Source organism: Halichoerus grypus, chromosome 7, assembly GCF_964656455.1.
Source record: "Halichoerus grypus chromosome 7, mHalGry1.hap1.1, whole genome shotgun sequence".
Lineage (NCBI taxonomy): Eukaryota > Metazoa > Chordata > Mammalia > Carnivora > Phocidae > Halichoerus > Halichoerus grypus.
The window spans coordinates 64,125,203-64,147,619 of NC_135718.1; the positions used below are offsets into that span (position 1 = coordinate 64,125,203).

Sequence of the window (22,417 nt, forward strand, 5' to 3'; positions counted from 1 at the left end):
GTATGTGAAATAACTCAAATATGATTTTTATCATATGAATTCTTCTATTAAGAACAGTGAGTTTCATAATTGACAATACCTTTAATGACTGTATTTCAAAAGGCTCAATTCCAAGTGCCCCGTCCTGCCTATCTGGTCTGTGAAGGCACCTGGCCCAGGGAGGCTGAGGGACTATGGCCCAGGTGCTTAGCTTGATGATGTTCTAATTGTATCTGATAGAACTTGGCGTGTGTGTCACAGATCACTGACTGGTTCACATGCCCATTGGACTGCCTTTCTCAAATATCAGATGTTTTGAACAAGATTTTGGCAGATGCCGGGCCATATTCGGAACTCGATTAAGTCGCACGAAAGGTTACTTTATTTTATTTTATTTTATTTATTTTTTTTTTTTTTAAAGATTTTATTTATTTATTCATGAGAGACAGAGAGAGAGAGAGACAGAGGCAGAGGGAGAAGCAGGCTCCCCGCGGAGCAGGGAGCCCGATGTGGGACTCGATCCCAGGACCCTGGGATCACGACCTGAGCCGAAGGCAGACGCTTAACCGACTGAGCCACCCAGGCGTCCCAAGGTTACTTTATTTTAGATAGGTGAACCGCTAAACCTGTTGGTGGAAAAATAAGTGTCAGACTTAGCCTCCGCCCACATAAGAGGTCAACATGATTCAGCATGTGAATGAGCAAAGCAATGTCCATGGATAAACATAATCTGGAGATTTCCTTTCTCAATTAAATTCAATCTAGCAAACATTTAAAGAGCTTCTATTATGGGCTAGAGCTGGAGATTCAGACTTGAGTAACCTAGTGCCCTTACTCTACTAATTTGTTTAGGTTCCAAAGTGCTAAACCATACAACATAGTCTCTCTCTTAATTCCCTAAAGCACAACTGAGTCTAGGTTATAATACCAAACATGACTTTTCTAAAAACGTAGAGACTGATGAAGGGGGTTCAGATCAGAGAAGCAAAGCTGAAGGACTGGTTCTGGACAACACTGCCCCCAAAAGTCCATAGGCTATGACCCATTCCCCAGGGTACCTCTGGGTACCACCCTCCTGAACCCCCAGAGGCAGAGTCTATCTTGCTTTCCCCCAGTGGCAACCCCTTTTATCATGTCTCTCCCAGATGGATTCCAGGACCTTAACCTAGTCTCTGGGCCCAGTGACAGAGATAACCCTGTTTTCTCCATACCTGGGCCATCTTAATTCAGTAGCCACCATCTAGTGGGAAGTAGCTTTAATTTAAATTAAAGTAAATTCAGAATTCTATTTCTCATTCTCAATAACCATGTTTCCAGTGCTCAATAGCCACCTGTAGCTAGTGGCTACGTATTAACACAAAATACCTAACATTTCCATCAGCACAAAAAGTTCTTTAGAACAAAGCTGAGACACCATTAGTCTCAGGTCTTTCTTCCCATCAACATAATAATTATCTCTAAATGTAACTCCCTCCTCCAAGGAAAATGATCCCTTATATAGTTATGCAGAGCAGTTTTACTCCTGATGGACTTGCCCTTTTTTGCTCCAAAGGAATATTTTGCCTTTCTCATTATGTAACTAGAAATCACCACTGCCGCCACCACCACCAAAAATAAAACTGAAATGTTTTTGCAAAAGAAATAAAAATTACTAGAAGCTTTAAAGTAGTGATTTCTCCCCAACTCATGCTATGTGAAGTTCAGAAGTATTAGAAATGAGATAAATCTCAAGAGAGGTCTTCAATTGCCGGAGATTTTGCCACATAATTACCTCACTTCTGAAAAATCTCAGTTTTTTAATCTGTGTGAAGGCTGCTTGCATCCTATTCCTCAAAGATGCTTTCTCTGACCCCCGGAAGCAAGCTGCTATGCCTGTCACGTCACTAGACGTGCCCATCACACTCTGACTCGCTCTCGCATGGTAGACATTGCATATTCTTTCGTGTATATGGTATTGTGTGTCTGGCACACTCTCCTTGTTAGCTAAGCCCCTTGAGTGCTAAGATGCCTCATTCACCCTCCCTGCTGAGCTCCTCGTCTAGAACATACTCTTCTCACCTGGGAAGTCTCCTCTTCCCCAGTACTCACCAAGTGCTGAGCGCTGTGATAACCACTTTCACATGAAGTTCTTCTTTTCCATCTTTCAGTGAAGGACTCAGCAACGTATTTGCCATGTAGATATTTTTAGGAGAGGTAGACATTTTATTTCAGAGAACCATTCCTCAGTTGTTGTACTATAAGAAGGCAGGACTTTTTTTTCCTCTCTCCCTCTCACTCTCTTTTTCTGCCTGACAGCCCTTTATCTGCTTTTGATGAAATGGTACTTTGACATACAGCTGCATCCCATTCAGCCAGAGGGCTACAGTGTGAAAGCATGTGGGACCCCGCTTGCTACAGGATAAGGGCTCAGTAGATGTTCATTTTCTTCCTTTCTTCTGTCGGTGAAATTTGTAGTAATAATGATTTATTAAAATAGTTACAGTTTATTGAGTATTTACTAAGTTTCAGCTTCTTTGTTAAGCACTTGGCATGTCCTATCTCAACAGTCCTATGTGGGCCGAAGTAGGGGTGCAATGAAATGCAGCTCCCACATCCTTGCACTTGCAAGACTTTGAGTTCCTCGAAGGCAGATCTGTGTATTAGTAACCATTTTGGACTCCCTTGGGGATAGTCCAGCACTTAGCACTGGGAAAGACTCAATATATATTTATTGAATTCGAGAGTAAATGAACCTATAACTTGCAGGCGCCCACGTCACTGCTCCTGGGCAGCCAGCCTCTGTGTAAATCCACTTTGCTCAAGCCATAGTCCTCTCCCTAGTCTCCGAATTTCAAACGGAACCTCACCTGGTGTTAGGGAACTGCTTCCCAAACTGACATCAGCGCATGAAGGGAGATGGGAAATCCACAGGATTCTAATACTGGGATTTTAAGCAAGTGCACCAAACCCACAGATTGAATGTCAGGTGCCGAGGGGCAAGTTTTTTTGAGCGGCAGGAAGATTTGTGATTCGACAATGTAGATGACCTTGGAAGACAAGAAGCCTAGAACAAAGGACCATTCACCCATGGCCACTACCAAGCTTTGTTCAATTAAGGGTGTTTTATTAAACAGGGCCTCAGGTTCTGGACTATTAAGTCCCAATCAAGGCCACCACCAGATGGTGCTAGAAAAGACATCAGCTATTCCTCCACAGAGAAGGGTACGCAATAAGAATGTGACTCTTGTAATGGTTTTATAAGGATGCAGCACTTCTGAAGACTCTACTTTGGTTTGGGTGGCGGTGCCAGTGAAAATATATTTTTAATATATTTTCCCTGCACTATATAATAAAATACAATAAAGCAAATGAAAGAAAAGAAAAACCACCCATAACCTTCCTATTAACCTTTTTAACATTAAATATCTTTCTTTACAAAGACAAAAGACACACACACATAAACACATTCAATTCTATTGATACATATCTTCAAAGATAGAGTAACTTAGATTTATTTCCTAGTACAGGCTCTGCAGCATTAAAGACCAAGACTTTTTAAAAACCACGTTTGGACGGGGACCCTGGGTGGCTCAGTCGTTAAGCGTCTGCCTTCGGCTCAGGTCATGATCTCAGGGTCCTGGGATCGAGCCCCGCATCGGGCTCCCTGCTCAGCAGGGAACCTGCTTCTCCCTCTCCCACTCCCCCTGCTTGTGTTCCCTCTCTCGCTGTGTCTCTCTCTGTCAAATGAGTAAATAAAATCTTTAAAAAAACAAAAAAACAAAAAAAACACCACGTTTGGAATGAAAATGGAGATGTGGGGGCATTAGCAAAGGAATGTGAGTTATGGAAAAGTACCCATGCGGCTGCTGCATCAACCATGATATCATTGGCAGGAGGACATTGACATTAACACATCAGGAGGAACAAAACCAGTAAACCAAGGGCACAGTGGTGGGAGATACACCTCTTATAGAGAGCTGCTCTTAGCATGCTATGCAATCTCCTTCCTGCCTTTTTCATTTCATTTCCTGAATGCCACATCAAAGGAGAACCTCCTATATAATTTAAAAAAAAATTTTTTTAAAGATTTTATTTTTAAGTAATCTCTGCACACAACATGGGACTCGAACTTATAACCCTGAGATCAAGGGTTGCATGCTCTTCCAACTGAGCCTGCCAGGTGGCCCCCCCCGCCCCCCCCCGCCGCCCATATAATTTTTAAAGGAAATTTTTCTCTTAAATCCTTAGTACACTGGAACTTACTGACATCTTGCTGTGTGGAATAGGATCGGTGTTGTTTTCTTCTGACGAGGTGATGTTTCTAGGTTGTAGCAGCATAGGGAAGGAGTCCTCGGATTTGTGTTGGACCCCTGGCTCTCTTTCTGCTGCATCATCAGTTACTGATGTGGTCCAGGGCAAGTCTCCACATCATGGGGCCTGCAGCTTTCCTAACAGCCTGATGAGAGAGACAGCAGTCAATCACAAGCTTTTCCCCTCTGCCTTAACTCATAAAATGGGTCCAATAATAGTCCCTCATGCATAACGTCATTGTGACTGAATGAGATAGTCCACATTACTTGCTTAGCACAGTGCTTGACCCACAGCACATGGGCAAGGGCCCCAGCCATGCTTGTGGTGGAGGTGGTTGCTACTGCTTGCATCCCGGAGGAGACCCGTCACTGTAAGACGCATTTGCCTGAGAAGCGTGACATTGTCAGTCAAGCAGGTGCATCATGGCAGCTCTCTGGAGGACTTGTAGAGGTAGTTGGAAATGTTGCTTCCCAGAATGTTGGATTTACACTGTTTGCAGTGCTATTTATCAGCATGAGAAGGTCGGCCTTTAAGAAACAATGACTATGATGTTGTTTGAGACAGTAAGACTTCTGATTAAATCATTGACATTGGAAGGTGCATGTTTCTCTTTGCCTCGCTTTTCCTCACTGGCCATTTGCCCTGCTTCCTGCAGTGCTTCTGCCCTAGAATTGTTGCTCTGAGAACATTTTTAAGTGACCCGAATAAATCCTATTTGGACATTCCGTGAAATAAAGTTCTATTAAGGTAGGAGTTGGCAGAGCTCACTTTATTCATTGGCACTTTAAAAGAGAATTATTCATCAGCTATAGAATGTTCATTTCCTCCGGTGAGTGCCGACAGCAGCAAAGGGATCATGCGCCCCTCTGCTGAACGTTCAGAACCCTGTCCACACTGTCACTGGAGAGTGCATTTGGAGCAGCTCAGCTGCACCCTTGTCTGCTCCTGAGCCCTGCACATTCTTGCATGCCAAAATCTTTCCCTTCTTCCTCCAGTGGTTTGAAGAATGTGCAGGAAGCGTGAAGGGACACCTAGCGGGAAGAGGTTAGGACTGGGCAGAACCAAAAGGTTGCAATGGGTGAACTTGAGAAACATGAACAGTCACTTACTGGCTCTCTCCCAAGTCAATGCAGGAGGTTCACGGAGACAAGTTCAGGCAGGAGATGAGCATGCACAAGCATAGTTGGGAAAAAAATTGAAGAGTAAGTTGTGCTGGAAACAAGGGGATTAGAATCAAGTCCAAGAAATGGAGACTGAGCCCATTTGCCAATGGGAAGTGAGACTGGAAACAGACAAATATTGTTGACCAAAATCACCAGATTGTTCATTAGCTCTCTAGAACTCATTTTTCTACTAGTTGCAAGTTTGTGCCCTTAAGCAACATCTCCTCAATTCCCAGCCCGCCAGCCCCTGGTATCCACCATTCCAGTCTGTGTCTACAAGTCATTGCAGGTCTTTAACTGGAGAAGTGGGATGGTGGCAGTGGTGTTTAAGACGTATTATGACATACATAATGAAGGGGAAATGAAGATACTTGGCTGTGAGCTATGGCATGCTCCAGTCACACAGGGAAAAGAACTGTGCTCAAGGAGAAGCTTGTCCAACCCCTGGTATGATGCTCCTTCCTCCCTGGTTTGATGCTCCTTCCTCGGGGATGATTTCTTTAGAGTCCTACTACATCCACAGTTTCTCAGTAGCAGAAGGGGGATAATCATTCTCCATAGAGGATTTGGAAATTTGCAGAGGCATTTTTGGTTGTCATCGTGGCTGGCCCGTAATGGGACAGGACCAGGATAGCTAACCCACCTTCCATGTGTGGGACAGACCCATGCAAATAACAGTATCCCAACCAAGATGCTAACAATGTCCTCTGAGAATGCTGGAACAAACATCTCTTTACAGCTAAGGTAGGGAGGTGGGAAATCCCAGGATGGAGAAAAGGGGCCCTAAAGTTCATCCTTAGAGCACTGAGTTTCCCCCAGTGATGTACCCCAATGGGTGGGGAGGGCAGAAGACCCTAAGTTCCCTTTCAGCTCTTATTACTGAAAGTTTCAAATATGAGGTCGACAAAACTTACACAAAGTTCAAACTAATTTAGGTAGCAGCTTTCATTTATTACTAGGCATGAGGTACTGTAATAAGGTTCCTACACAGTATTTCATGTATTCCTCTCAGGAATCCTGTGAGGTGTGGGGGTATGATTTCCATTTTACACACGAGGAAGCAAGAAGCGGTATCACTTGTGCAAAACCACACAGCTTTAAGGTGTGGAGCTGGGGCTAAGACACAGTAAAGTGAATAAAGTAAAATCAGACAGAAAAATAAACTACACTCAGACTGTGTCGTTCATACCATTCGAACATTGGAGGCAGTGTGTCCGGGCTTCATACTGAACACAGGACCCACAGGGAAACCAGAACTGACCACAGCCTGTCTTGCACCAGCTGGCGATTCGTTCTCTGCCTGTGCCAGGGTTGCAAAGTGAATTAAATGCCTTTTTTAAAAGGATTTTAAAGGACTTTAAAAAAAAAAATTACTAGGAAATCCCATTACACATTTAAGAACAGTTAAACCGGAAGATTAGCAAACCTAAAAAGTAACAAATGATCAAATTCATTCTAAAATATAGTGCATTCTCATCCCCCCCCCCGCCATGTTTTATTTATCTCTCTCACTTCTGCGTTTTTGAATCCCTAAAGATCATGGTTTGAAATGAACTCCTGATATTTAGAAACGTAATGGCTTTATGACAAAAAGGTATAATATCCATTTTCTGGTAAGAAGAAATACAAGGCAGGCTTGTCTCTACAAGCAGCGAGTTCCTCTGAGTTTGAAAATTAAAAGCCCCTTTTTCAGGGGCGCCTGGGTGGCTCAGTTGGTTAAGCGACTGCCTTCGGCTCAGGTCATGATCCTGGAGTCCCTGGATCGAGTCCCGCATCAGGCTCCCTGCTCGGCGGGAAGCCTGCTTCTCCCTCTCCCACTCCCCGTTTGTGTTCCCTCTCTCGCTGTGTCTTTCTCTGTCAAATAAATAAAATCTTTTAAAAAAAAAAAAAAAGCCCCTTTTTCATAGTCTCCAAGTCAGGGCCTTGCAGCCAGTTTCCCCAGCTGGCCAGCAGACCCCCCCACCCCCCATTCCCTTAGATTTGGATTCAGTACCTTTGGGGCGGACTTTGTAATCTGTGTTTTTAACAAGGTGATTCTTCTGACCAGACACAATTGGAAAACACTCTCTGAGGCCATGCTATGAAAATCTTTATATAAATTGTCCAAAGTTGAGCCATAGAAGTCTTTTTTTTAAAGATTTATTATTTATTTGAGAGAGAGAGTGTTTGAGGAGGAGGGGCAGAGGAGAGGGAGAGGGAGAAACTCAAGCAGACTCTTCACTGAGCGTGGAGCCCCATGTGGGGCTCAACCTCATGACCTGAGCCAAAACCAAGAGTTGGGTGCTTGACTGACTACACCACTCAGGCACCCCAAGTCATAGAAGTCTTAATAATTCATTGGCTTATAACAACTATCTTTGTAACTCCTTAATAATGTAACCTTGAATTTACATCATATGCACAGTTTACAAAACACTTATGTACAGTGCATCATTTGAGACCACAGAGTAGACATTTTCACAGATGAGCAAACTGAGATCCCAAGAAGTCATTTGTCCCAGATCCTACGGAAAGTGAAATAGAGTAACAGGGATTTAGATCCAGACCTTCTACCCCATTTTATCATGCCTCATGCATGACCATCAGTGGCGCCCGCGGTGCCCAAATGGCAGCTGAGGGTGTGTGGTATTGGCCGCTGAGTAGCTGAGGTCTTCATGGTCCCTGGAAGAGCAGTACCATCTCCTCAGGACAAATGCACTGCACACAGGGAAGGCCATTTGCACCAGGACTACTTTTTTTTTCCCCAAACCATTTTTCTTTAAAAACTTCAAAGACCTTGTTTTCATTTCTTAACTTGTTTGAAACTTGAGCAAGGATCTAATTTATCCACGCAAGGATCTGCTTTGTCCAAAGACCAAACGAGGGCAGGATACTTGAGAAACTAACAATTTCAAGTTAACTGACATCTCAGAAGCCTATACGAGTGATTTACTTTTTGGATGGGAAAGAAAATTATTTAATACAGAAGTGAATCTCATTCCGGATTTATCAGAAATGATATAGGAGTGTGGAAAATGTATCATTGTAAAGCCCCTTAATATTTTTGTTTTTAAGAATTTGGGATGGTGGAACATGAGAAAAAGGGGTGGACTTTTTTATTAAAGCGATAGCATTCATTAGAAACATAACAGGAAATCTAATATCGCTAGATTAACTCATTTTAAAGAGTTACAAAATTTCAGAACAACTTTTCTCAATGTATAGAAAACAGTTGATTACTTTGTAATTGAATTTTTAATAGTTCAATTACTATATGCGTCTCTACTCAGATATTTCAAGCTAGGAGGGGCTTTCTTACTGTAATACAGAGCAGGCTACTTTTGAATGAGCACTAATAGTGACACCTTTAAAAAAATCTGAAAGCCATGTGTTCTTCTTATTTAAAATGACAGAGCTGAACTAGCTACTCTTTTAGACTCTGCTTATTTTTATTAGCTTTGAGATATGCTGTTTCCTTTTTGGTTGGAAGCTGTATGCCAGCAGCATTTTCAGTATGGAGACAGTGCTACTTGGATTCAGAGCTAGAGCTGATGTTTGCCCAAGTTAAGAAGAGACTCTCCACCTGGAAAGGGCAAGCACAGCTTTTAGAATCAGACAATTGAGGTTAATCCTGGCTCCGGCATTTTCTAGCCATGTGACCTGAGGCCCCTTCCAGCTTCACCTTGCTCACCTGTGAATTTGAGCTAACAGCATCTATTTTATGGATTTTTATGGAGATTAAATGAGATCTATCTCATAGAACCAGCAAAAATAAGAGCCTAATAATTTCTAGCTTTTTTTCATTTTAATTACATTTGTCCTGCAAAACAAAGAGTTGCTTGCTCTAAATCAAGAGATGTCAATTTCTTTAGCAGAGTTCTTTTTTCTAACAAATTCTTATAGGATGAAAAGGCATTCAGTAGTCAAAAACTCCTCATTGTTTATGGAATTATGGAAACTCTGAAATGTATCCTGAAAGATATATTTTAAAGGCACATATTGGGGGAGCCTGGGTGGTTCAGTCAGTAGAGTGACCGACCCTCAATTTTGGCTCAGGTCGTGATCTTAGGGTCGTGAGATTAAGCCCTGAGTCAGGTTCTGCGCTAAGTGGGGAGTCTGCTGGAGATTCTCTCCCTCTGCCACTCCTCCTGCTCACGCTTTCTCTCTCTCTCAATCTTTAAAAACACACATACATTGAACACCCATTAGCATGACTACTATCAAGAAAAAAAAAATGGAGAGAGAGAACAAGTGTTGGTGAGCATTTAGAGAAACTGGAACCCTTGTACTCTTGTTTGTGGGATGAATGTGAAATGGTACAACCACTATGGAAAAGTTTGGAGGTTACTCAAAATGTGAAGTATGGAGTTACCATATGATCCAGCAATCCCATTCCTGGGTATATCTACAAAAGAACTGAAAGCAGAGTCTTGAGGATACAGTTATACACCCACGTTCATAGCGACATTATTCTCGATATCCACAAGGTGGAAGCGACCCAAGTGTCCATTAAGAGATAAATGAATAATCAAAATGTTAAAGCTAGTGAGAGACCTGGCAGAGCCTTATCTAAATTGTTGATGAGAGACCTGCTATTAATCCAAGTGAAAACTAACAGTATTCGCAATAAACAGCCTCATTTTATCCTTAAAAGAAAATAAATAAATTCCTTGAGGTTTTTAGAGCAGAACAGATCTAAATACTCAGAGCCTGGCTTCACAGCAGACCTCAAACATCCAGGCATCTGCTGCTACTCCCGGGGAGCCCAGCACCAGCCGGTGTCTAAGCCAGTGGGAGCTGGTTAGTCTCTGTGGGAAGCGAGTGAGGTGGGAAAGTCAATGGCCTCAGCATTTTCAGCGTCAGTCTTAGCAGGACCTGTGTGGACTTAACCTCCTTATCCAGGAAACCAGCAGTTAGTAAAACTGGAGAAGAGGAAAAGATTTCACCTAAAAAGAGCTATTTCATTGCATTAAAGCTTCATGAAGTACGAGGAGAACGGGCTTTTACTAACACTGGTAGTCATCTTAATAATGATTGCTATAGTATAAAGGAAGTTTGAGTTTATTTTATGTTTTTATTATTAATAATAGAACATTTAAGTTTGAAATTTTTTTTAAAGAAAAACCCTACTATGTGTCAGACTGGGAAAGCTGGAGTATTAACTTAGATTCCATTGTTTGAAATTCTCCTGGGTATGTCCTTGAAACCTCAAATCCTTATCACTGAAAGCATAATTTGTGTGCTTATATTTTATGTATTTATAAAGGTATTAAAAAATCAGGCATCCTCTTGAAAAGAAATGAGGTACTGATACATACTTCAACATGGATGAACCTTGAAAACATACTAAGTGAAAGAAGACAGACACAAAAGGCCGTATGTTGTGTGGTTCCATGTATATGGATTGTCTAGAACAGGCAAATGCATAGAGACAGGAAGTGGAATAGTGATTGCCAGGGGCTGGGGGATGGACAGAAGAATGGGAAGTAACTGCTTAATGGGATGGGGTTTCTTTGGGGGATGATGAGCTGTTCTAAATAGATACTGATGATGGTTGCACAATTTTGTGAATATACTAAAAACCACTGAATTGTACACTATAAAATGGCCAATTTTATCATATGTAAATTATATCTCAATAAGCCTGTTATAAAAATAAACTACTGGAGAAGACTTGCAGTGGATTTTGGCTCAATAAATCAACAGAAAAGCAATAAAAATCAACAGAAAAAGAACACATTTTAATACTCTCGAGGAAATGAAAGTGAACAGGAATTCAATTCTGTGTTTTTTCTCCATTGTATCAAAATCTATATAACTATAAAATATCACTTACCAAGCATATATTGTTTGGAGATTGGCACATATGACTTTGTGATAGAAGAAAAAACTTTTTCCTCTACCCTCTTAGATTTAGTTCCTGGGGTCTTGCAAATTAAACTAACAAAAGACAGATAAACGAGAGAAAGGCTTATGATGCATACAGAGGCCTTCCTAGAAAAGAAGTGAAGACCCAAAGAGGCAGTTAGACCCCAGGGGCTTATGTATCATTTTAACAAAGGGTGATACATTTGGAGAAGTGCAATGACAAAGGGAATTTGGGCTTCCAGAGGCAGTGAATTTGGGAAAGGTGAATATATGGGTGGGGAAACTAATGGATGCTAAGGGTTGTTCAGTTTTGCAGATCCCAGTCTTGCCTTCTCCATTGATGAGAGATTCAGAGATACCTTATTCCTGGCTTGGGAGAGGGAAACACCTTCCCAAAGGGAAATCTGTGCTTTGCTTTTAGACAGAAAGCTCAAAACAGTCTTTATGCCCAAGTGGCATATTGTGGGGTGGCATACTCTGATCTCCTTCAGTCCTCCTCTCAGAGGCTGTAAGACTTTTCAAGAGATAAATATCTATGAGGTGGATGACGAAATCCAGTAGGCCTTGCTTAAATGTCTTCCCAGTGCTCACTCTGTGAATTTATTTACTAATCATTTTTTCTGTTTCTACTTAAACTAGGGATAGTGAATAAAGAGACTAGCAAGAGGACACACAACAAATCTTGAAATGGGTGTGTTTTAAATGCAAGTCATTAACACATAAAAAACTTCCGTTTTCAGATATCTTGTTTTGCCACTTTGACAAACTTTTAAAACCATAGTAGTAACAAGTGTAAGAATTAGCAGAAGATAACAGATTCCCTCTCAATTTAACATTTAATTATTTTAGAATTTGTATTCAATTGAGACCGTATCAAGGAACTAAACTAAAATAGTCTTATTGTTTAATTTTTCATTACCTGAAAGACTTGAGTGCGATCATACCGACTCTTCTACTTAGTGATAACCTCCTAGATGTTTTTAAAGAAAAGGAGAGAGAGGAGAGGGTACAGGGGATCAGAAGTCAACTGCCCTTTATATATTTAAACAGAACGAAAAGTCTACCATTTATCACAAGTAAGGTAGGAAGTGGCCCTGATTTCACTTTAGGAAGTTGCAGAAAAAATCTGGCCTTGGTGACAATTTCATAAAGGGCCTCGGCTACTACCCCAGCTGGGTTTTTCAGAAACAGCTGAGATCTCAGAAAGAAATAAGCCAGCAATTTCACTATTTCCCAACAGAGCTAGTTGTTTCTTCCAAGTCCCTGGAAGTTTAAAAAAATAATAATAATAAATAATAATAATAATAAAGGATGCCTTTCCACGTTTGTATCACATTTTGTCACATACATCGTGTTCTATCAGCCACCGCTCTGGCCCTTCTTCCCTTCCTCTCTGCCACGACTCACCTCAGCACACCCCTTCTGGGCTTTTCACAGGCTGAGCTATACTGAGCAGACACAAATCAAACACTGTTTGCATCCATCCTAAGAACTGCCCCCTTTAGCACCTTCTTAGAGTTCATGCATTACTTCCGCTCTGCCATGTCTTTTCTACCCAAACTATTTCATAATAATGTCTTTGTGAGATGCGGTCATGTCATCCATTTTTTCTAAAGATTTTACTTATTTATTTGAGAGAGAGAGACAGAGGGAACATGAGCAGGATGAGGGACAGAGGGAGAAGCAGACTCCCCGCTGAGCAGGGAGCCTGTTGCGGGACTCCATCCTGGGACTCCAGGATCATGACCTGAGCTGAAGGCAGACGCTTAACCAACTGAGCCACCCAGGCGCCTCATGTCATCCATTTTTAAATGTCCAGATGAGAGATGAGAAAAAGAATAGTAATAGCTAACACCTGTATCATGTTTACTAAATGCCAAGAGACATTCTTAAGACTACCCTTGTTAACTCAGCTAATCCTCATGACAGGTCTATAATATGGATACTATTATTGGCCTCATTTTACAGATAAGTTTGGGGTATGAAGAAATTAAATAAACTCGTCTAAGGTTAGGCAGCTAGCGTGGGGCGGCTTGGGATCTGAAGCTAAGTGGTCTGGCTCTGGAGTATTAGCTCTTAACTGCTGTACTATTGGACCCCAGTGCTCTCTGTATCTGCTTGCACAGGAATGCTCTAATAGTAAGAATTGGTTGTATATTTGTACTGTTTAGAAGCTCAGGGACAGCATGGTCTGGTCTAGTGAAGAAAGCATAAACTCTGGGGCAAATAAATTATGGCAGCTTTGTGACTTTTGGCAAGCTATTTTGATTTTTTTTTCTAGTTTCCTCATCTGTAAAATAAGGAAAAAAATTAGAGAGTACCTGTTTCTAGAGTTGGTGTGTGGGTTAAATGAGATAAGTAATATGGACTACTTGTGAGTATATGATGGAATATACTGAATTTGTAGGAGTCCCGGGAGAGCTGACCTTTGTTCTGGGTGATCTTGCTTCTCTTTTCCCTAAAAGTGGAAGGCAAAACTTGTTCTTCGGGATTGAGATTTTTACTCTGTAACATCAGTGGTTGTTGTCTTCAAGAAGGGTAGGCTGTGGGTGAAAAGTCTTACTGAAAAATCAAGATAAGAGAAGATCAGCATAGAAGAACATGAATGACTGAAAAGAAAAGGCTAGCAATCACACCGTGGTGAGAACACACATCCACACATGAGCAGATACAGTCATGATCCAAGTTGCTTTGTTAAGTACCTGGTTAGGTTGTTGGCCGAGAAATCTGAGAGAATTAAACCCGCTGAGTACTGTAATTTTCTTCAGTCAAAATTCTGAATATTTACCCAAATGCTGTTAATGTTTTCATAAATATTTTTACAGCCAATTTCCTTTGTTTTTTTAATGAAACGTATGTGTATATATGTGATGTGATTGCTTTTTTGTCTTTATCCACCATCTTCCATCAAGGGTTGAGGAGAAGTAAATGCCAGAAAAAGGAAGGCACTGGCTCATCAGATTTACCCTTTTTTTTAGAGTGAATAATTATTACATTGACTAGTTTAATGGAAAAGTTCAATGAAATAAGATCCTGTTGTGCTGGAGATGAAAATAGTGATTTGCAAATAAGCCCAAAGAACTCGGTGAGATAAAAAAAGGCAGTTTCTGGGGATCGTGGCCGAGCCTCCAGCTCTGTGACTCCCAGCAACCTCTTACCCTCCCTGGCCTCCTCCTCATCTATAAAATAGGTGATTAGACCGAATCAGATGTACTCATCAGTTAACAAAATTTTCCAAAATGCTAATGTACTCTGTTACATTGAATGTTGCATCTTTGGCATAAGAAAAAAAAACTCCATTAATAAGCTACTTCATAAAAAATTAGAGTAGCATTTACTCTTGTTTGCACTAAATTCAGGTCAAAACTCTAGGTTGAATGTATTTTAATCCAAGTTTTAATTAAGGTTTCTTCTTAGAACAGATAGACCTTTAACTCTAGCCATATGTAATTTTCTACCTCTAGGCTTAACAGGTTCCCTCAAAGTTCAAATGCAAGGCAAGTTGATGGGTAGGTAAAACCTCTCCTTGGCTGTCAGAGTGGGGAATGCAAATGGTACGAGCCAAGACAGAGATGGTGATGAAGGGCTGCAAATTAGGTAATGATAAAGAAGAAATACAACCATTTTTCACATACGTTGTACAAATGTACATAGTAGAAATTACTTAGGAAAGCATGAAGAAGCAAAAGATCATCTATAATCTCAGTACCGAGAGATAGATGATTAACATTAGGGTCCATAGTTGGACAGCTTTTTTAGAATGTAGGTATACATATACTTATGCATAAATTTGAGAGCATATTTTTATTTAATAATGTGTATTTTGTATGTTGTTAATTTATCACAGTCTACCTTCACAGTTATGTCACTTTACACCTAGTGTGGAGCTGACAACTGGGTCATTCTCACTTTTCCATCTATGTGTCGGTGTGCATTTTACTTTTGCATATGTTTTAAAGCCCCCAATTCACTGTTACTGTTTCTGCTTTGGATAATCAATGATCTTGTATATTTGCCTTCACTTTTGCCATTTCTGTGTTTCTCTGTGTGGGTCTAAGCTTCTGACTGGCATCATATTCCCACTGCCTGAAAAAGTTCCTTTAATATTTTTTGTATTACAGGTCTGATGGTAATGAAATCTCCCAGTTTCTGTTTATCCTAAAAAGTCTTTATTTCTCCTCGGTTTTTTAAAGATATTTTCACTGGGTATAGAAGTCTCATCAGACAGGTGTTAACTTTTCAGTATTTGAAGATTCCACTTTGTTGTCAGCATTACATAATTTCTAAGGCTGTCATTTTTGTCCTTGTTCTCTATATGAAATACGTCCTTTCCCCTCTGGTGACCTTCATGATTTTTCCTTTATCTTTTATTTTCAGCAATTGGACTGATGCGTCTGACTGACATTTGGTTGTTTATAGTTTATCTTGCTCGAAGTTCTCCAAGCTTCTGGGATATGTGGTTTCATACATTTCATTATTTTGAGATAATTCTTGAACATTGTCTCTCCGGGTATTTCTCCTGCCCCATCTCCTCTCTTCTTATGTAACTCCAATCATTTGTTTTATACTGTCCCCCAGCCCTTAGACTCTGTTCTTTCTTTTCCACTCTTTTTTTTTTCTTTGTGTTTGGATCATTTATACTGTTGTATCTTTAAGCCCTCTGATGCTTCTCTTAGCTGTGTGAAGTCTAGTGATGAGCCCATCCAAGGAATTCTATGTTTCTTATATTGTGGTTTTTCTTACCGAGGGTTTCTATTTGACTGAAGTCCCATGTCTTTGGTGAAATTCCCTAACTTTTGATACCTGTAGCTCACTTGTTCCACTGGACAGAATGCAGGAGAGACTGAGGTCAGTAGTGTCTTTGTGTGAAAATGGGCATACCTGTCTGTCAGGCTGTGCGTGTGGAAGGTTGAGTCAGTGTAGTCAAGAGTTAGCGGAGTTTACATCTTGTTTGAGGGGACTTCAGCTCCCTATAGAGGAGGGCTACACTGCCTCATGCTCAGGGTAGTGGCAGGGGTCAGAGAATATTATGTGGTGTGGGTGCTCCGTCCTCAGTTCTCCCTGCACATGTGAAGCATGGAGGTCTCTCACTAAGCTCCTATCTGACCTCAGCAGCTTACTACTCTTGCTTGTTACTCTATGCTAGGCTTGTGCGGGGACTGAGGGTTCTTTCATTCTGGCTCAGCTACAGTCTTAGATGTGTGCCTAGACCTCAGGGTTGGGTCTTCTTTTTTTTCTTTAAAGATTTTTATTTATTTATTTGACAGAGAGAGAGACAGTGAGAGCAGGAACACAAGCAGGGGGAGTGGGAGAGGGAGAAACAGGCTTCCCGAGGAGCAGGGAGCCCAATGCGGGGCTCGATCCCAGGACCGCCGAAGGCAGACGCTTAACGACTGAGCCACCCAGGCGCCCCAGGGTTGGGTCTTTCTTAACATTCCCACCTTTTCGATTATGGCAATCAACCTCTGCCTTTTATCTGTGGTTTTAGAGTTGAAGGCTTTTCATATATACTGCCAAATTGCATCCCAGAAAGCGTGTGTAAGTTTACATTTCATGAGCAGCAAATGAGGGTTCTCTTAAGCATGCATTTTCATCTCTAACATCACTGGGCTCTTTTGATATGCTGGGATTCCATATTTTTGTTGTGGACTTATACAATGGAAGTATAGCACTGGGTCATGTGCATAGTAGGACATAAAACATTTTTATTGGTTAACCAATGAAGGAGAATATAAATGTGCCATTGAGTGGTCTAGGGGTACCACTTTCATTTTGATTTGTTCCTAATTGACAGAAGCAGTCACTACCAGATTCAGGAATGCAAAAGTATGTATTTCATTCAGAAGCTCCATTTGACAGAGAGGAGAAGCAATAGTTGTTTCTAGACCACTGCCCAAGAGTCTAGAAAACTGAATTCTCATCCCGATTCTGCCTCTAATTCACTGTCTTTTAATATACAAATTACTGACCAGTTCTGTTCACCTGTTTATCTGTCAAATAGGATTAATGATTTAGTTCAATAGAGTGTGGTGAAGATAAAATGAAATTATGTAAGTGTAAGCCCTTTACAACACTTTTTAAGTGCTATAGAAATATAAAGTATTCCTCTAGGGTCAGAGAGGTGTAGAAAAACGTGGGAGTTAGAATTTCAAGGCAACTTTTGACATCTATGTATCACCGTATGAGAGAATACATGAATATGGAAGAGAGCAAAATTAGAAGTGGAGTCTTTCTCTCACTAAAATTAGCCTACTTGTAATGGAGGTTAATTAAGTCCTTCTCAACCAGGCAAGGGCACAGTTTTAAAGGGAAATCACATGTAAGCCCTGACTCCCGCCGGAGAGGGATGAGATCTTTGCACCATCTCCCACTCTGGGCTCAGTAAGCTTCCTGTTAGACCATGTTTCCTACAGACCTAACCTGCCTCTCTACCTGCTGTCTCAGGTCTAGAATTCACCCACTGTGCTGCTTGGGTCTGCACTCGGACAATGGAGACAAGCAAGACAGTTAAAAAGTCATCAGGAATTTTGTTTCCTTCTGCCAGCTTTCATTCACACCAAAAATAGTCCACACCAAAGGGGACCAAAGCATACACAATGCACAGCATAGAGTTCTACTTCCTCTTTTGTAAACTGTTACACATAGTTGAAACCTTCAGCTGTAGCCTGGTAGATCTAGAGCAGGGTCAGCAAACTACCATCCCCAGGCCAAATCCGGCCCACCGCCTGTTTTTGTAAATAAGGTTTTATTGAAACACAACCATTCCCATTTCTTTACATATTTCATATGGCTGCTTTAGCCCTACAATGGCAGAACTGAATAGTTGCAATAGAACTTGTATGTCTTGCAAAGCTGAAAATATTTGCTATCTGGCCCTATGCAGAAAAAGTTTGTCTACCCTGGTCTAGAGCCATGATACTCATCCTATGTACTCCCCACCAGCATTACTGAAGCAAATTTGGTTTCCTGAGGTCTTTCTTCTGCTTTCATGTAATGAATCAATTGATACTTTGGCACCTAAGAATGATGAGGGCAAGAGTTGTTCAGATAGGAGAATGTAATGCTAGGAGCATTATAGTTTATAATATTTAGAAAAGTTTATAGAAAATACAGGGCAAAAGAACATATCCAATAACACTCCATGAGGATGAAAGCAGCTAAATCTGGAGGTTAGAAAAGTCTACACAATGAATTACTCAGTTTTTTCAATAAATAAATAGTCATGGACAAAAGAACGCAGAGTTGGGCACCTACAGAGATTAAGAGACATAAGGGACATTTCAAACTAATGCAGGTGTGGCTCTTCTAATTTGAACAACTCTGCTGAGCTAACTGGACATAATGGGAGAATTTGAACACTGACAGGGTCTTGGTGTTATGAAGGAATTATTTTTAGTTTGTTAAATATGATAATGGTGTTGTGATGACTTGTTTAAAAAAATCCTTGTCTGTTAGAGTTAAATTGCAGTATTTGTGGGTGAAATAATATGCCTTGGATTTTTCTCTTCCTTCTCTTAAATTTCTGCACACACACATACACACACACACACACAAAATAGCAGGGAGCATAGAAGAAATAAAATCACCAAAAGGTTGATAAGTATTGAACCATAGTGTTAAGTACATGAAGCTCATGCCTTTTTTCAAACTGTGTATCTGTTTGAAAATTTTCATCATAAGTTTTTTTCTAAAAAACCCAAGCTGAGTCATACTTTAATTTGAATCCTGGTTTTGCCAGCTATTTGTGTTTTGGTAAAATAGACATTATAAGTCAGATTGTTTATGGCATTGTGAGGATTATGAGAATTAAATGAGACAGTAAAGAGTTAAGCACAGTGCCTAACACACAGGAATGATCAGTACCTGGGAGCTGTGACATTGTATCTGCTATCAAACGACAAGAACATAACCCCTTACAAGCTGAGATTATGCATCCTATAATTGACTTATGTGAACAATGGACCTTAAATCCATATTGTTGCTACACAGGAGTAAGGAGCCAAAATAGATAATGTTTTCACTGTATACACACACTTCCCTGACAATCTGGAAACAGCCATAGTGCCTGTAAGATGCATGGAGGAAAGACCTGTAGTATTGAGGGGTCATGACTGGAATTTCAGATTGTCCTACCAAGACGTGTATTCCTCAGTGGGAATTTCAAAAACAGTTTTCTGTGACATTCCTAATAAATGCCTGTGAACATATTTTAAAAGCCCCACGTGCATGGGCAGTCCTGTGACTTTGGTACTGACCAGTTTCCTACTTGGAGTTGCTGTTGTCTCTCCTTGATATCTTGTGCTCAAATGAACCCAGAGATGGCTCTGAGTAACATGATACTCCTTTCACTGAGTCTCAGCCAATGTAATCAGCCACTTAGTCAACCACTCATTACCCAATATGTATCGTGCAAGCTTGTAAGACAACACGTTGACTTAACGCTGCAGGATTTTAGAGCAAAAAAAATAAAAATAAAAATAAAGCCGTCTCATCATCAGTCACTTCAGTCAAATGAAATAAAGTTGGACCCAACCCCACAGACTGTGTTCCTTAAAATTCATCCCTTTTTGGGAGGGATGAGTAAAATTACTGTCAGAAATGTTGGGATGTAAATTTACTGAGTAAAATTACTCTCAGAAATGTTGGGAAGTATTCTGTTCACAATGGCTGTTAAAAAGAAAATTAAAAAGTGAGAACACGTTGGGGGAAGTTGAGGAAGCGGTGTTTTGGTTGAACTAAAGATACCGAAACTGTACTTCTTTTCTGTTCTCCTACAGAATGACATCACGCCTTTACACGTTGCATCAAAAAGAGGAAATGCCAATATGGTAAAACTATTGCTTGACCGAGGAGCTAAAATTGATGCCAAAACGAGGGTAAGAGTGCAATTTGTGTACATGCTTGTACTTCTTCTCAGGAAGTAAGAATTCTTCTGATACCTTCACACGGGCTCAACGCTGGCTTTACTTTTCCTTCATTTGTTGTAGTCTCTGAGAAAATGACTGCTAAAGTTATTTGTCCTAAAATGGGATGCTGATCCATATTTATAAATCTACAATACATGTTTAAGTGGTGTGTGGCTTTAATTATAAAAACCAGGCCTAAGGTCTAGAGTTTTAGTTGAGTTAGATTTTTAAGAATTCAGTCACTGCTTGACACTACAGTCTGGGCTGTTTGGTCAGTGTGACATTCAACTGACAGTTATTCTATTTAAAAACAAATCTGTCTGCTTTTGCACACTGCTGGTGGAAATGGAAAATGGGGCAGCTACTATGGAAGAACGTATGGAGCTTCCTCAGAAAGTGACAAATAGAACCACCCTACCATCCAGCAGTTCCTCTACCAGGTATTTACCCAAAAGTATTGAAAGCAGTATCGTGAAGCAATATTTGCCCACTCGTGTTCAATTGCAGCATTATTCGCAATAGCTAAGAGGTGGAAGCAAGCCAAGTGTCCATCGACAGATGAATAAAGAAAATGTTATGTATACATGCGATGGAGTATTATTCAGCCTTAAAAAGGATGGAATGCTGTCCTATCCTACAACAGGAATGAATCTTAAGGACATCATCCTGAGTGAAAGAGGCCAGTCACAAAAGTATAATACTATATGATCCCACTATTTTATGGGGTATCTAGAGTGGTCAAAATCATAGAAGTGGAAGCAGAATGGTGCTTGCCTGGGGCTTTGGGGACAGAGAAATGAAGAGTGTTGTTTAATAGGTATAGAGTTTGAATTTTACAAGATGAAAAATTTCTAGAGATGTTACATAACATGTGAATACAGTTAACATTACAGAAATGTGTACTTAAAATGGTTAAGGGGGTACATTTTATATTGTGTGGTTTTTTACCGCAATTTAGAAATTAAAAAAAAAAAAAAACACTACAAATCTGTTGGGCTAGGTGTTTGGCATGCTGCTTGATTTGGTGAAATGCATTGTGGGTAGGGGAAGGAACTGAGTCCCAGAAGCAAGTTCAAATCCCAGATGCTAACCTTAGCCAGTTGACTTCAGTAAGCTGTTTAATCTTCTGCATGTAATTTCTCTATCTGAAATTAAAGAAAATTAATGGCCACCTTGAAGGGTTGTTGCAATGATCAAGTTAATGTTCGTAAACTGTGTTGGCATAAAGTCGGCCAGAAATAAGTCCCAGTCATTGCTGATGACTTCAGAGGTCCAATTAGCACTAAACTTCTGACCAAGGGATTATCGTTTTCAACATTTCATGTATTTGTTATAAGGTGTGAGCAAGAGTGGGTAACAAAGGCTAGTAACAAGGTGATCTCACTATATACAGCCCCCTATCTAAGAGTCTTGGATAGTTTGTAGCCCCCGCAATCCTGGGCTTCCTCCGTGCAAGAATCCTGATCTTAGTGTTTCCATAACTGGCCTGGTAACCTGAATTTGATTCCTGCAGCTCCTTGATTTACTACTTTATTTATTGTTCACTGCATTGATTCACTCAACCAATATTGAGGGTGCCTGTTGTGGGGCAGACACGACGAGGAGATAGAGCAAGACTGCAAGACACTGTCCCTCCCCTCGTGAAGCCGATGGGCAGTGTGTCCCCTGTACTCTGACCGAAAGACGGCCCCGCCGTAGGTACTTATCAGGAGATCCACGCTGCTTTTTCCTGATAACTACATCTGTACCTTAAAAGAAACAAGCTTTCTAGAGAGGAGGAGTGAAGAATGATGAAGTTTGACCCCCTAGAGGACTGTCTGGCTGGGCAAGTAAATTGAACAGAGCTCTTTTTGAATTGGCTTTGCATTATTTAATAAGAAGCCATAACCATATGCTAGAGCTGCTGCTTTAAATGGCAGAGGTCTTCCGCTAATATAGGCTATTTAAAGAGGTTGTAAGGAATGAGACAGAATCAGTGCTTATGCCTCTTGATTACCATGTAGAGTTAAAGGATCATTTGTGACTAGGGAGAATTTTTATGAAAAGAATGAGGACTCCTGGAGCCAAGCAGGAAAGAGGGGATTGAAGGGATATACCTGGATATCTGGCTAGGGTTTCAGTGGCTAAGTGGATTAGAAATTACCTTATTTCTCCCTTGATAAAATCATCAATCACAGGCAAAATTCCTTTTTCGTCATTTTGCATCATTTACCAAACACGTACTTGCTGTAT

At 40.7% G+C, this 22,417-nt stretch overlaps 1 protein-coding gene across 1 annotated transcript in view; it reads left to right on the forward strand.

The window, feature by feature from the left end:
- Nucleotides 1–22,417, forward strand: part of ANK3 (ankyrin 3) — a 333,563-nt gene that overhangs the window by 125,896 nt on the left and 185,250 nt on the right. Inside the window, exon 8 of the mRNA XM_078076917.1 lies at nt 20,057–20,155. Within this exon, the coding sequence (XP_077933043.1) occupies nt 20,057–20,155 (99 nt within the window). The remainder of the gene's footprint in view (nt 1–20,056; nt 20,156–22,417) is intronic.